General features: G+C 36.1%; 1 protein-coding gene across 5 annotated transcripts in view; it reads right to left on the bottom strand.

Annotated features, from left to right (window-relative positions):
* Positions 1–16,533, bottom strand: part of QTMAN (queuosine-tRNA mannosyltransferase) — a 444,567-nt gene that overhangs the window by 74,957 nt on the left and 353,077 nt on the right. For 4 of the 5 annotated variants that reach the window (XM_078146835.1, XM_020984731.2, XM_020984732.2 and 1 more), the window contains one exon: positions 902–1,270. The exons of the other annotated variant lie outside the window; for it this stretch is intronic. In XM_078146835.1, coding sequence (XP_078002961.1) covers positions 902–1,270 — 369 coding nt within the window. The remainder of the gene's footprint in view (positions 1–901; positions 1,271–16,533) is intronic. 5 annotated transcript variants of the gene reach the window in all.

A 16,533-nucleotide genomic window follows, 5' to 3' on the forward strand; every position in this document is an offset into this window, starting at 1 on the left:
GAGTTTTAATGTGCTGGAAGTCAAATCCTCTGTAAAGGCGATTTGCCCTGTCGGTGTGGTGTACTTATGACTTCACCTGCAAACAGTTGCTCTCAGAAAAGCTGACCCACTGATCGACCCTACATCTCTGCAATAAACAGGCTGTAATCTGTGGAGGAAGTGAACTCTAATCAGGCCACATGCAGATTAAACAAACTGGTAGGAATAAAAACTAGATTAAAATGTTCATGCCTAATACCGGAAGATTATCAGGACATTTTACCTCTTTAAATCCTAATTTATAGGAGTCAGGCTAAAGTTTGTGAGTCTATATTTGCAGTGATTACATAGCATGGGAGATGACTTTCCTCTATTTAGAAAGATTATACAAGGAGATATTTTGGTTTGCACTAAGAACTAAGGCATTTAGGTGGGAATTTGGTGGGGATTGGAAGGAGTGAGGAGAAGCATGTTTAAATGCACCTAAATTTCCTATGATGATACTAAGTAGGGTTTGTTAATTTTTTAGAACATCCAGGTTAGGAAAAATCCAGTTACGTCCACTGTAATATTGATATGTAAACATCACTTCTTACTAGCTGTGTTCAAAAGAGCTAGTTTATCATTTCGTTACAATAGGATTCTATTAATTTTGTCTTGTACTTTGAAACTTATCTGAATGACCACAGTGTTGTTATGAGGATCAAATGAGATAGCATATGTGCAGTGCTTTGTAGACTATAAAACATATAGAAAAGTTAATTATTGTTATTATTGACAATAATGAGGCATGTCTGTTATTCAACAGTTACCATGTAAGCATTTGGCCAGGTTATTAAAGTTATACATATAAGCTGCAATCATAAATTTGTCATAGGTACAATAAGTTATTATCAACATCATCATCATCAACTATACTTACCACCTATGAGGCCAGATGATATGTAGCGGTCTTTGCTGCTCATCAGTTCCACTCAAAATGTTACAGAGGTTAAGAGTCATATCTTGCTTATCTTCTTCTTGACCAGGGTCTGAATTTTTTGACGGGTGGGCCTTGTTCAAGTCCTCCAGTTTCGCTAATGGATTAGATAGGTTATCTTGTTGGGTGGTACGAAGGCCAGACTGTATTTCACAAAGTCCAGACTCAAGATTCAAATGGCTGTTTTTCATTAAACTCTTGGTAACTTTGTTCTTCTGCTGGAAAAGGAGATCTATAAGTGGCATATCATCTTCATTTCCTTTAAGGCCAAATATCTTCTTAAAATGGGCCATTTTGTGCTCTGGCATGAACCTGTTACACAAAGGTAATTTTCCATTTTTTAAGTGAACATGACATTTTAAGCTCAATTCTTCCTTTTAATTTTTTTAAAGATACTGATGTATAATACAGAAAAAGAAAAAAAAACTGGACAAAGTCAAAAACAAACTACAGAACTCCAGAAAATAATAACAAAATAACTGTAAAACTGAAATTTTGAAGTTCAGAGTTACATTAACTTTGACAACAATCTTCGAAAATTTTACATGGCATGTGAAATTTTTCATTGGCCATGCTCACAATTAAGAAATAAAGTTCTCTATAAGTTAAGTTCTTCTCCCTTAGTTTTGGCCTTTCCTTATACTCTTCCCCTCTCATTCTAGTATTTCCTGGAAAAGGGACAAAATAAAAATGCACTCTTCCCTTTTGTTTGATTTGTAAAGAAACTACATATAGATTTTCTACAGAATCAAACAAAAGAGGTAAGTGTATTAATTTTCTTTTCATTCATTCTCCTCATTTTCATTAGGATTTCTCTAAGTCATGTGGGTTAGGGCTTCTTTTCCTCCATATTTGGACTATTACCTTATCACCCTATTTAAAATATTCTTCATTAACCCTACCCCTTTTTGATCATACCATAGCCCGCGCACAGTGAGCATCTGGAACTGCAGCTGTTAATGCTTCTCAAGGTTTTCTTTTTAATACTCGGGATTCTCCAGCTCAAGGAGAAGTGTCTTGCACATATTGGGCACTTAATAAATGCTTGAACTGAACTGAAGTGACTTTCATTTTTCCTCTTTTCTGCACACAATAAAGTATCTATCACAGTAAGACTGAAGCACTAGAGGAGAAGGCATTTTTTAAAAAAATCAGACTCAACTTTTAAACCAACAAGCACTTATCAAATACCCATTGCAGACATAGCAGTGACTCAAACACTGCCAAGCACTGTAGGCGATACAAAGGAAGAGAAGGCATGATGATGCCTACCCTCAAGTGGGCTTTGACAGCCTTTTGGGAAAAGAAGGCAATCTTTTCACATCAAACAAAAAGGAAGTAATACCAGAAAGGATAAAACCAACTGTTGTACTTGTAGAGCAGACTCTGATAATAACAGTTACATTCGTACAGCACTTGACAATTTAAAAAGTATTTTGTTTCTGGCATGCCTGTGATATGGGAAATGCAAATATCATTATCCCCATTTTATAGATGAGGAAACTGAAGTGCAAGGAAGTTAAATGATTTATTCACAATCACAGGGCTAATGAGGGGCTGAATCCTCTACTTTAAGCCCAGAGGTAGCTAAATGGTGCAGTGGATAGAGTACTAGGCCTTGAGTCATGAAGACCTGAATTCAAAAGCTACCTTAGACATTCATTAGCTTTGTGACCATGGGCAAATCATTTAACCTTTGTCTACCTCAGTTTCCTCAACTTTAAAATAAAGAAAATAATAACATCTACCTCACAGGGTTGTTGTGAAGATCAAATGAGATAATATTTGTAAAGTGCTTAATATAGTGCCTAGCACATAGTAAGCACTTATGACATGTTTATTCCTTTCCCGTAGTATACTACGCTGTCTTTCTAAGTGCTACAGAAATTAAAGAGAAGGAAAACATCAAAGCATAGTATCAAAATATTAGACATGGAAGGGACTTTAGTGATCATCATTTCATCCCCAATCATTATCAATTATTTCTGAAAATAACTTCCAAATGGAATCCTCATTCATCCAACATTCATTTGTTATATCTGTGTGCCATACACTATGCTTGACACTGGGGATGCTAAGACAAAGATGGACCCACCCTGCCCTGAAGAAGCTTATAATACATACATAGACACACTCATCGATACTTCAAAAAGCTATAATTTCACCCAACAATGCACAATATAGCTAGCAACTTCTCTATAACTTTAACAGAAGATGGTCTTCAAAAGTTATTGTGGCTGAAAAAATTCTTCACCCTTGAGCCTACAAGGATTTAAGCCCCTACAAACTCAGGCAGTTTCATGGACAACAAACACAGTCTATTTTGGTAGAACCTGCTCCTTTTTGCTTTGCTACAATAACCCAGGACTCCCTGTATGGCACAATGATACATCATCAGTAGGACTTTACATACATGTAAACATTTCAATACTACAAATATCTGTGACTTCATTACTCTACCAATGTAGATGCTTCCACCCCTTGGTATCTTCCTGAGTCCTCCAGCAGATTAAAAACAAAATCACTGTCTTATAGCCAAGTCTTTTGTGATAAGCTTCTGTGAAAAAGAGGCTGAGTACAAGAAAATGTCATTTTAAATCCTCATGAATGAATTTCAAGTACATTAAATCTTCATTGGTTGAATTAAGTTATTACATTTGGTGAATCCAAAAAGTCATATGGGACAAAATTCACTTGTTTCATATACAATTTCTGCATTCTTTTAAAAGTCTGTTCTAGTTTTGAGTATTTTGAGAAAAATCTTCAAAATAGATCTACAGCTATTAAAAAGATTTCTATTATTACTTTTACAGCTTAGAAAATGGGGAGGGGGATGTATAGGCTCATATTAACTTTTTGAAAAACACTGGCTTTGAAGAAAAATATATAAGCATAAAACAAATACGTAAATATAAGAGATTTTAAACTCCTTCTTAAAATCGATTTAAATAACCGTTCATCTAAAAATTGCAAAAAGGAAATCCTGAATATTTATTATCAAATTTGAGTGATATATTTTATGTTGCTATGGGAATTAGCTAAAATGCTTAATTAATCAATTTAAATCATTTTCCTGAAAATTCATGGAAAAAGCAGGGACATACCAAAGGAAAATATCCATATAACACATTTTATCAAAAGTCTCATCAAAAGCAAAATGGTGACCATGACAATACCTTTAAGCCTCCACTAAAATAATGAAAAAAATGCTGAGGAGAAACCTCTGTAATCATCTATTAAAGAACAGTAAAACAATTAGGACAAGATGTCTGTTTCTAGATAATTAAGAATGCCAAGCAATCTTTAAAATTATTTAAAATAAAGAGAAACAGTGTTAAGAGTACATGATAATAAATCAAAGGAGTCTGATGCAACACCTCTCCATTTTGGTAAACAGTATCATGGTCCATCTTACTCCTAAAATCCATTCATATCAGAGAACAGTATCACAAATTAAAAGAGAGTAGAGACTGGCTGAAGGGTTATAAACAATAGGGATTGGTAACTGACAAGGAATTTAGCTCTGGGTGAGGTGCTAGGCCTGGTTTTATTTAACACTTTTCCTAAGTATTTTCAAAGATGGATAAAATCCCATTTTGCACAAGACACAGATGAATATCTTGATGTGTTGGTGAAACCAATAGAAGCATGAACAAACACAACAAATATGAAAGATATAAACATTTCCAGGAAACAACCAAAGAACCAACTAAGAGATTTAATTTAAAAAAAATGCACAATGGAAGTGAGAAACATTTAAATCCAATTTATATGATGCACATGTACCAATGTGACAAGACTTTTCAATGACGTTTAGTACATGTTTCTTGTTATGCGTATAGTCTTGTATACGCAGAGTATACAGAGTGGGAAGACCCCAGCCAGGTTTGAGAGAACACTTTGGTTAGACTCTAACTGGAATATTGAATTTAGTTTGGGCACACCTCAGTACTGAGCATGTTGAAAATTAGAGAGAGTTCTTAGAAGAGCAATAACAATGATTAAGGGAATAGAAGAATTGATTTATGAGGACAGATTAAAGGAACTAAATATGAATAGTCTGGTTAAGTGACAACTAGAGGGGTACACAATAGGAGTCTCCAAGGAAAGAGAATAATTATTTAGCCTGGTACAAGGGGGTATAACTAGGAGTAATGAGATGAAATTAAGAAAGGGAAAATTTAAGCTGAATCTCAAGAAAAATTCCCTGATGGCATAATTTATTAGATCGTGGAATAAATTCTCTTGGGAAATGCTATAGCTAGGGATACTTAAAAATAGACTGGACAAAATACCACTGAATAATACAGGCAATAATCTTGCACTGGGAGGAAGGCGGTTGCCTAATAGGTTTTCCTTGTTTACTGTATATTTTCATATTTTTCTCTGATGGTCTATTTATTACAGTGATAGTCACCAGCAGAAGTATTTAGAGGATTAATTGAATCTAAAATGAGAAGCATCCTTTGTTGAAAGTGGAAGCACAAACAGCTCCTGTCCTATTCTTTTTATACTATGTAAGCTATACTGAAGGCAAGAGTCACCATAATTCTTGAATACTTTTTTATTCCATTATAGCTGGTGCTACATTTATTTCATTATAGCAGGTTGGGAAAATTCATTTCTTAAAAAAAAAAACAGTCTCCTGATCCTCTGTGCCATGAAAGTAATATTTTCCAAGAAATATTTAATACAAACAACTTATTCTTATAATGTAAATCACAAAATTTTATTCCAGATTTTCTGAATGTGGCTCTATGGTCAATTACTTCACATCAATACCAAGATCAAATAGGCATAATACTAACAAGCAGTTTGCTTAATAATAGTCACCACACTAATTAACCCATCCAGAACATTCTTAATCAGATGCTATTTGCCCTACACTAGAAGTCTGGCAGCAAAATGTTCTGTGCAAAAAAAGGAAAAGAAATACTTTATTGATGGGGTGAAAACTGGCTATTCTATGGAATAGAAAGAATGTTTACACTATTGTTATATTAACTCAGTGAAATGAGTATGCAAGTAGCCACGTGTCTGAACACTTCTTTTCTTTTTCCAGTTCCAATTTTGGTGGAGGTGCTAATGAGAAGTAAAATAGACCAAGGTAAGGGGTGAAAAGAAGTCAAGAGTATATGCAATCCAAAAACTGAGAGGTATTTTTCTATACAAATATCCTATGTCAGCAATATAATATTTTTAAAGTACTATTTCTCATTGATTCCTAAACCTTCCTGGAGTCACAATGGAACATTTTTTTTCCACGTTTACAAATTTTCCCCTCCCACTCATGGCATAACTCACATATCCATAGAAATACTCATAAAGAAATAAAGATGAATAAATAAGTAAATCTTTACAAATTCTGGTGTATGGTTTTGAAGGCTATATACATGAGCATAATCAGGAAGGGCTGTTATTGTTGCTGAACATCAAAAATACTGTTGTCGATCTGACTGATTCAGATCAGGCAGGCTTACAGAAGAGAGTTAATAAAGAAAACTGGATTTGTTCGTATGTGCTTTTAAATGACAATAAGGTGAGGGACTTCTGGTGGGAGGAAGAAAATATCCCACTAGGCAAATAGGCGGCCTTTGTTAGGATCTAGACAGGTTCTTGAAGGAGCAAGGATGAAGAAAAGCAAGGCAAAATGTGGTGGGTATGTAGGTGAGTATCTGACATAATGAGTATGTCAAGAGCGGATGGGCAGCCAGCTGCAAAGCCCATGGTAAGGAGTTTCATCTTGATTCATAAACTGATAAAGGATAATGGTACAGATGAAGTGGCAGTTCTGGAATACATTATTGACAACTGTGTTTAAGATGAATTGTAATAAGGAGAGATTCTCGAAAAACATTCTACACCCAGCGAATGCTTATAAAGTATTTACTAAATAAACCAATAAATGAAATGTATATAGGTAAGGTCAGTAAGACAGAGACTGTCAGTAGCCTTTTGGTAAGATATGGATTTAAATAAGGGGTGGGGAGAAGAAAGACCTGGGAGACAGCATATAAAATACCAAAAATGTGTAATTTGGTTGTCATCACAAAGGAGAGTGAGTAGAAGAGAAAGGAAAGGCCAGAGGAAGGGGAACAGAGAGAGGAGGAGAGAGAAGAGGACTAAAGCTGGTCTAAGCCTAAAGCACTGGAAGATGGTAATATTTTACCCTAATGAAGAAGTTGGGCTGGGAGTGAAACACATAGGAGCAGAGTTCCAGATTTCTTGTGAGAGATAGATCCTCGTTGGAAAGGTGGATTAAGGATATCCTTTACATACCAAGAGTGATTAAAGAAATGAGAGCATCTCTATAAGGGAAGAAATTCAAGTAAGAGACCCTTCAATGGGTGACAATAACTAGAGAAAATGATGAAGATAACTATCCTATGCTGTCTGAGGGAGAACTGATAGTGTCACTGATGAGGCAAATCCTTGACTCGGGAAGAGAAAGCAGAAGAGCAAATATGAGACAAAAAGCCAAGCCAAGCCAAGTTAGTAACATGATATCACCAGAATGCTGAAATCCAAGGGGTCGAGAAAATCAGAAGGTTGGAGTAGGGATTCAGGGCCCAGATGTACTTGCCAGATCAGGAAGCCAACATATGAGAGGTGCTGGGGAACTTAGCTCTTTTCTTTACATGGTTTAATTTCCCAAAGCTTCATTCTTTTATGTCCTTTACCTCACCTGATGCTGACATACTATGCCTGGGTACATCAAGTCTCCCCATGACTATTAAGTCATAGAGGGATCAGCAAAGATGATGTTTATATTTGAAAAAACAAAAAACAAAAAAAACCCCTCATCTTAAGTAGAAGCCATAATAGAGAAATCAGTATGATCTAGTGTCAAAAAGGAGAAATATCACTGGATTTGGACAAAAGTAATTTCTGTGAAGTTATTGGGGTTGAAACCAAAATGAAAAGCATCAGGGGGTATAAATGAAGGCAAGAAATCACTTCCCTAAAACCAATATGTGGGAAAAAAATGCAAGTGTTCAGTCAAATAAGCTACAGGCACACCAGCACTTTACAATAGAAAAATCCACTGTAACTAAATAATATGTTGCAAATTAATTGCAAAGTTAACATTTTTAGGAATTAGTCACATAAGCACAGATCTAGTGTAATTAAAAAATCATGCAAGGAGACAACATGTGTTTTATATATCAAAGTTAGCAATTTTATAGCAATTTTATATTAAAGTTAAGTAGAAGTCAAGAATATCTTCTTAGTTTGGTAGATGTTGGGCCTATATACAGATGTACGTATGTATAAATTTAAGATTTCTTTTCCTATAGTATTTTATAAAAGACAATTATTGATAAAGAAATTCACAAGTAATGTGAACGGTCATTTAAGAAACAAGATGTTCAAACCTCAAAAGGCTAAGCAGATTCATGCTCAACTGACTGGTTGTATCTCCATTATTTAGCCACCTGGGGCTAACAGGGCCACTCTGCATTTCTCTCAGAGGCCAGCAAAGGCCTCTTGCATAGTAAGCACTCAGTGTTTACAAGTCGTCTCCTTGAGGGCAGGGACTGTCTTTTGTCTTTCTTTGTATCCCCAGTGATTAGCACAGTGCCTAGGATACATGTTTCCATGAATCCAAACTTCATGAAGTTTGTATTCAAAGAGCCGCACTTCAGGACCTAGAGGGCTACATGTGGCCTTGAAGCAGCAGGTTCCCCACCCCTGGATATTTGTCCAACTATATTAAATTGGCAGCAGGTGACAGAGCTTCTAGAAGTATTCTGAAGTACTAAAATATAACTTGGACAATATCCATGGAAGAAATCCAGAAGACAAATGTACTAACATTACTGTCTTCACATAAGTACTTTGACGTAACAGCCACTCAATATCAGCTCTCTTGATCTAACCACCTGATGTATTTATTTCTTAACTCATGAAACAAATAATATTTCCTAGTGCAGTCATGAAGCAAGCTCTCAAAGTCGATATGAAATGCAACATTTAGTAAGTAATCAGTTGGAGGATAGTGAGCACGGATATCTTACCTGGACAAGAAAGATTGTCTAGACATTTAAGTTTTCAACAGCATAGAAAAACAGAAACCTGCTGTAGGTTGATTTTAACAAGCAAGGATCTCACATTCTTGGGAAGGTCATTTAAGTTCTTGAGGCCACAGTTTCCTCATATGTACAATAAAGTGCTGGGACTAGTAAGGTTTCTTCTGGCTCTAAAGCTATGATTTTAAGAAATGCATATCTGAATTGAGAGAAATTTGGTTTGTAAAAGATTTGGCTCAAAATGCTAAAGCATTCATAAAAGAGAAATCTAATAAGGGCTGGGAAAGAAAAACCCAATAGCTTACTTCATTCTACTTCGAAGACAAATTTTAAACTCTTTCCCTCCACTCCTAGATTGGCCTTTAAATGATTATGAAATTGGAGAGTCATAACGAAATGAGGTACATGAACAAAGTTCTTGTCCTAACTTTAAATTTCCCTCCATAGCTTTTGAAAATTGTTCTCCCTTTAACCCCACCCCCTACACATCCTGTGCCCCCCAACAGGTTTCACATCCCATTTATACTATTTGCTTATGCAGTCTTTCCTGGCAATACATTTTATGTGATTAGTACTATTTAAGTTAAATAGCTATGTCTCAATTCCCTGTTTCCCCTTAATTTCCAAGTGTTTTAGATTGTATACACTGCTAATTGAACTGCTTACTAGTAAGAACAGTTTGTCTTATTCCATTTGGTAAAATGACTTTGTAATATTCAGGACTACTTGTGTAGTAACTTTTAAGATCTTTGAGTCTGCATTGAGCATAACCAGCCTATCCAGTGCTTTGCCAGAATAAATATTCTTCCAACTCAGTCATCCTTGTTAACATATGCACACCCCTTTCATGACAAAAACAAAAACAAAAATTCTTTAAATACAACACCCAAAACCTACTACTGTACACCCAGTTTGACACAGTAATTTAGTTTAGTCACTGAGGGTCACAAGCACAATTGTAAACTAGGTAAAGTTTTTCTTTCCACTCTCTCCAAACCCCCTTTTTATGCCTAAGTACTAAGTGGTCCACGATGTTCCCACTGTGTAGCACCTCACTTGGGACTGAACCCTCTGAGATAAAACCCTGTGTTCTGGACCCTACCGCCAAATAAAACTAACTTGATTCTGTGCCAAGCCAGTAAAAAGTAATCTCGTCAATTAATTCAAATTAAGTCATTAATGAATGGCAATGCTTAATATCCCAATATTGAGATTTTAACATGGGATAATGCTTTAACTGGAATTAATTTCCATACCACTTCCTAGTCTCCTCACCAGTTCTTTATCCCCTCTTTCCATCATTCCTTTATGGATTGTCTTTTCCCATCAGAATGTACCCTCTCAGGGGCAGCTAGGTGGTGCAATGGATAGAGCTCCAGCCTTGGAGTCAGAAGGACCTGAGTTCAAATCTGGCCTCAGACACTTGGCACTTACTAGCTGTGTGACCCTGGGCAAGTCACTTAACCCTGATTGTCTCACTAAAAAGAAAAAAAAAAGAATGCACCCTCTCTAATTATAGCAACTGTCTTCCTTTTTCTTTATCTGCAGCATTTAACACAGTCTGTGGTACATAATGCTTAATATATATTCCATCTATCTAGCTACTCTCAAATTACAGATACTAGGGAAAGCCAAAAGGATAGCTATTTTTGAGTGAGAGTCAATCCCACACACCAGAGACAATCACCTAAACCTCTCAGGTACAACTACTTCAATCTTGACCATATACATTACCCTAGAAATTTTTTGTAATAGTCCTATAATCCCTACTCAGTTCTATTAATTAAATAACTGGGAAAATATGTGATTAATATGTTATAGTTAAGTGATGGAGCCACTCCTTATTCCTTGAGACATAAGAACCTGCTTCCTCCAGAGATAGTTCAGTTTCCTCTTTTACCTATTAAATAGCTCCAGATGTACAGTGGTTCCCCCCTTTCTTCCCTGTGTCACATTGTTCTACCCTCTGGTTTCCTGATTAGAATTCCCCTTTACCTCTTTCTATTCTTTTTTTTTCTCTGTTTCCTTTTTAAAATTGTTTACCCATTCATTTAAGGCACATTTCATTTTTAATGATAACTTGGACAGTAGTAAAGTATTGCTTCAGTCTTTTAACTTTCTACTCTAAGAGGAGAGTAACTTGTACTGGGTGCATGCGTAGGTATGTTTAATGCTACTGCTACTGAATTCTCTCTGTAAGTTACCCACAATCTCTTAAGAACCTGGAACAATATTCCTCTTCATTCATTTTATTTTTAGTTTCAATATGGGATCACATAGCTAGTAAGTATCTGAGGTTATATTTGAACTCATGAACATGAGTCTTCCTGTCTCCAGGCTTAGCACTATGTCCACCTAGCTGCCCTGCACCTCTGTGCTAAGAGCTTTACAAATATTATCTCATTGGATCGTCATAATAACACTGTGAAGTAGGTGATATTATTACCCCCTTTTTACAGTTGAGGAAACTGAGGCAAACAGAAATTAAGTGACTTGCCTAAGGTCACACAGCTAGTAAGAGTCTCAGGCAGGATTTTATCTCAGTTTTAGGTTGGATTTGCTTCTCTATCCACTTTGCCACGCTGCTATCTCATGTCTTCCACACTATTAATATGGTATCCACAGCAAACTCTGAAACTGGCTTCTAATTAAGTATTCCATGTCCTCATTCTTTTTTTTTTTGAAGGTATTATTTAGAGGTTGAAAGTAAGATGGGAAATATAATGAAACTGAATAAAGTAGTATCACTTCCTTATTTCAAACCAGATCTAGGAATTTCTCCAAGACACTGTTTCTAACCTTGGAGCTTCCCTAGTAATCTGCTGTGATTTTCTTGGATTCTGTAGTGAAAAAAGGAAAAGTGATAAGACTATTACTGGTAGAAGTAGTTACTGGAAGGAACGGTAGGAAAATAAAAGGTCAGGAGTTAATATTTATTTTTTTGTTAGAGAAATGAAATGAGTCTGGAAATACTGCAAAAGTAAAGAAAGCTGGCTATCCAAGATAAGAGAATTTGGGGGACAAATCTTGAAGAATGATTGTGAATTTTCTCAGATGCCAAAATGAATCTTTCTTGGATGGAAATGTTTCTAAACCACCAACCTATAAGATCATGTTAGCAGGAATGAATAGAGTCTAGGGGAAAAGAAAGTATTTTCTACTGCTTCTGTCACCTTGTGTCAATTTCTACACTAGTTAAATGGGGATAATAGCTGCCCTTCTCCCTACCTCCTGGTGCTGTCATGATAATGCTAAAATGCATAGAAAAAGTATAACTCTTTATATAGGAATATATTATTAAAATCAATAATGGCAATAATGAGCAGCAACTCCGACGTTACCACCATCAACTGTTTCTTTTTACAGAAACCCTAGTCTCTGCACCTCCATTAGATCGCTGACATCATCCCCTACGTGGTAACTGTCTGAACTATGTCCACTCTATGACTGAGGAGATCCACATTTTTATTGTTATTAACTGAGTGCTCTCTTGAGAGTTACTTAAGAACGACATTTTTAATTATTAGGAATTTTTTAACTTCATTGTATACTAACCAAAGGTTCCCATTTGTACTCATGCCCTGAGGTAAAATAATTGCAATGCGCACATTTTTCAAATAAGTATATTTTTCCTTTTCCCCTCTTCTTCATTATTAAATTTATATTTACTATTGTAAAATAAATATATCGAAGAAATATTTTTCTCTCTCCCTCCCCGCTTCTTTATTACTGATATGCTACCTTACACTCGTCCCAGTCTTCATTTTTATTTCTTTAGCTTCCAGACTTCACTTATCCTGGCTTCTCCCTTCAAATTAGTCCGCACACTGTGTAAACCAGGAAAGTAAAACTTGGAAATTTAAAGCACTGGTTTCCTGATCTCTGAAACACGAACAGATGGTCATCAAAACTACAGTCATTTTTTCATTTGCCTACCCACAATCTGAACAAAGCAGAATCACCAGCAATTCCAACTTTCTGCACAGCCCCACCCCCACCCCCTTTCTTCACTTGAAAAGCTGGAGTGTTATGTATTGGTTTGCTTCATGTTCAGATTATATTTTCTATTCCAATTTTAAAATCTTAGCAATTTGACTCTTCACCCCAGAACTTTGAATATTAAGAGAAAAACTTCATCAACTTCTATTTGCAATACATCATTTAATACACGTATTCAAAACTTCTTCTGAGTCTAGGTTGTCTGCTTTTTTCCCAATTTTTACAAGTTTAGAGCATAGTGACGACCTCTAGGAAACATCAAGGTTTAAGGAAGTATTCAGATGGTAGATAGGTTAGCCTGGATCGCTGGATATACTGCATTATCACTGCAATATAAATACAATGTGGAAGTTTTTCATATTTTTCAAAATAAGGCAGAGGAGACCACAAAAGCACCGAATGGGATTCAGAGAAATGCATGTATATGAATGAAAAAGCACAGAAGTCAGGGCAAACTAGGATGGATATCCATTCAGTTTGGTGGGACTAAATTTGAGCCTACCTTAATACAAATCCCTCAATAATCTACATTCAAAGAAGCAGCATGATGTAATGGAAAAAGGCACTGAACTGAAGAGTCAAAAGATACGGGTTCAAAACCTGGCTTCAGCACTTGGCAGCTGTGACCACAGGCAACCTCTGTGATCCCATGTTGTTATCTGCGAAATAACGATAACAATGATTATACTACCTACCTCACAGGGTTGTTTTGAGGAAATGTTCGTTTTCTTCCGTTACAAGTCAGTGAATCTCTTGACTTAAAATTATAACAACTTAAAGAAGAATGGAAAAATGCTGGTGGACAAAAGCATGTTACCAACAATGTCAAACCTAGTAGATAGGATGTAGTGGGAAAAAAAAGTCACTGAATATGTGTTTGACAAGAAAAGAAGGTGGGCCGGCCATGGAGAATAAGAGAAAGATGGATAACCTGAGTGGCATATTGGTACCTTAAGACAAAAGTTGCAAACACACAGACATAAGCAGCACAGGAAGAGAAGGCATGGGGTTGTTATCTGCAGTACTGAAGGTAGTACCCTCACTGATGAAATCACAGATTTCATCACACACGATTATTCAAAGTAATAGACTACAAATCAAAATAGACTACACTTTGGTCAAGAAGAATTACTGGACTGTCTTAAAGTTTATTATTATTATTATTATTGTAGTCACAGCTATTAATAATAATAACAATAATAAAAATGACTAGCATTTATATAGCACTTCAAGGTTTACAAAGCTTTTTACAAATATTAACTCATTTTATTTTTGTGATAACTCTAGGAGGTGTTATTTTTTTCTTCTCCTTTGTACAGATGAGGAAACTGAAGCAAACAATGGTTGTTACTTGTTCAGAGTCACACAGCTAGTAAGTATTTGAGGACAGATTTGAATTCAGGTGTTTGTGACATCAAGTCCAGTGCCTTATCCATAGCACCTTTAATATTTTAAAAGAAAAAAGAATACGGTAGGAAAAATCACACATTTTATTTTAATGTCACATTACTATATGGTTGAATTTCCCTCTGCTGGGTTACTTATTACAAATGAAGTACAGGATATTTGACAATCATTTTATTGGAGAGGCTGAAACTCAGGTAAAGCAGCATTCAGTAGTGTGACTCACTTATGAAAATAGATTTAGATAATAGTTTTTCTTCAAATGAATGTCTCGCTTCAACAGATATGCAAAGAGGGACATTCTTCCTTGGCTAACAATAGTATCACAGAATCACAGATTTTGAGAGGGAAAGGACTTGGAGGTTATCTAGTCCAATGAATCTAATTTGCTCATTTTACACATGAGAAAACCGAGGGTACTGTAGATATATACATATCTCTTTACACAATTAAAATTTACATGTAAACAGAAGAAATATATATCTTTTTTTGGGGGGGTGAGGTGACTGGGGTTAAGTGACTCGCCCAAGGTCACACAGCTAGTAAGTGTTAAGTGTCTGAAGCTGGATTTGAACTCAGTTCCTCCTGACTCCAAGGCCAGAGCTCTATTCACTGTGCCACCTAGCCGCCCCAAGAAATGTGTATCTAACCACATTTTATGTATCTTAGACGGAAAATTCCTTCTTGCAATAATTACCCTTTTAATCTATTTTAGCAAATTTACATATCATGTTTTCTTAAGTCAGGGAATACCTTGTTTGAATATCCCCTGTATGTATGCATTTATATATACCTAGCAATATTGTGGTGTATTCCGGGATGCAACACAGAATGTCAAAAGCCAGAAAATGGTAGGGTTGGCTGTTTGTGGTTTCTGAAATGTTCATGATGAGTAACCAAATGGGCCCTACCCAAGTAACAAGAACTTGAATTCATTCTCAATATGGTAATAGGTAATACATTCCACTGGATACTTTTTTTTTCTGGGGTGGGGGAGAAAAGGAAGGGCAGAATTTGGTTAGAATAACTACAGCGCAGGAAATTACTTTCCATTTCCATTGAAATGGAACTGACTCTCAAGTACTGACTAAAAAAGTCACCCCCCCCCCCCCCGGTTAAATAAACTATTAAGTACTATTACTACTCTATTAGCAATTTCTCCAGCACCCTCCTCTTTCTCTCTTCCCTCTGCCATAATCCTACTGCCCATAGACTGGGGCAGTTTCATCCTCCGTGAATCTATCCTTTATATTGCTGCCAGATGAATCTTCCTTACGTACAGAGGCAATGACGTTATACTCTTCTGTTCAAAAGTTTCCAAGTTCAAATTCTAGCAGATCTGTTTCATTTTATATCTATTTGTCCTTCTGGGTTCATCTACACATGTTCATGTAGTTATCTGGCTCAAATAGATCTCATGCTAAGCCCAGAGCAAGCTAAGTTTTTCCTCTAATTCTTTGCAGTTTTTTTTTAAGGTGGTCCTACTCATTCTCTTTTTGCAATATTTACACATCTGCTTGTATTTTAAAACAGTGCTTCATTTATTAAGAAGATTGTTGGTGGTTTCTGAGTCCTTTTTAATTCTCATTGGGACTGGCATCAATTAAATCTATGTAGGAATCAATGTATTTGCTTGTGTTCATTTCCTATTTTTAATTGTTTTATTGTTGTTGAGTCATTTCAGTTGTGTCTGACTCTCTATGATCCCATTTGGGATTTTCTTGGCAAGGATACTGGAGTAATTTGCCATTTCCTTTTCTACTTCACACAAATGAGGAAACTAAGGCAAACAGGGCTAAGTGACTTGCCCAGGGTCACACAGCTAGTAAGTGCCTAAGGCCAGATTTGAAATCAGGGAGATGAGTCTTCCTCCCAAGAGCCATGCCGGGCACTCTATCCACTGTGCCACCTACCTGCCCCTTACTTTTTTTTTTACTTTCTGAGTCAACAGCTTGTTTTAAAAATTTGGGACAGAATTCTGCTATCTAACCCCATATTTTCTTTCACCTTTGGCTTCTGTTCTAACAACGTATTTACTTTGACTTCCACCCTAACCAGTCAATGATTTGACTGAATGTAGGCACTGGTTCTGAAATGACTGCTCCACCTATAATCAGTCTTTTCCTATCTGTTAGGATAGAG

The sequence above is a fragment of the Phascolarctos cinereus genome, unplaced genomic scaffold, assembly GCF_003287225.1.
Source record: "Phascolarctos cinereus isolate Bilbo 61053 unplaced genomic scaffold, phaCin_HiC Scaffold_726;HRSCAF=1367, whole genome shotgun sequence".
Classification (NCBI taxonomy): domain Eukaryota; kingdom Metazoa; phylum Chordata; class Mammalia; order Diprotodontia; family Phascolarctidae; genus Phascolarctos; species Phascolarctos cinereus.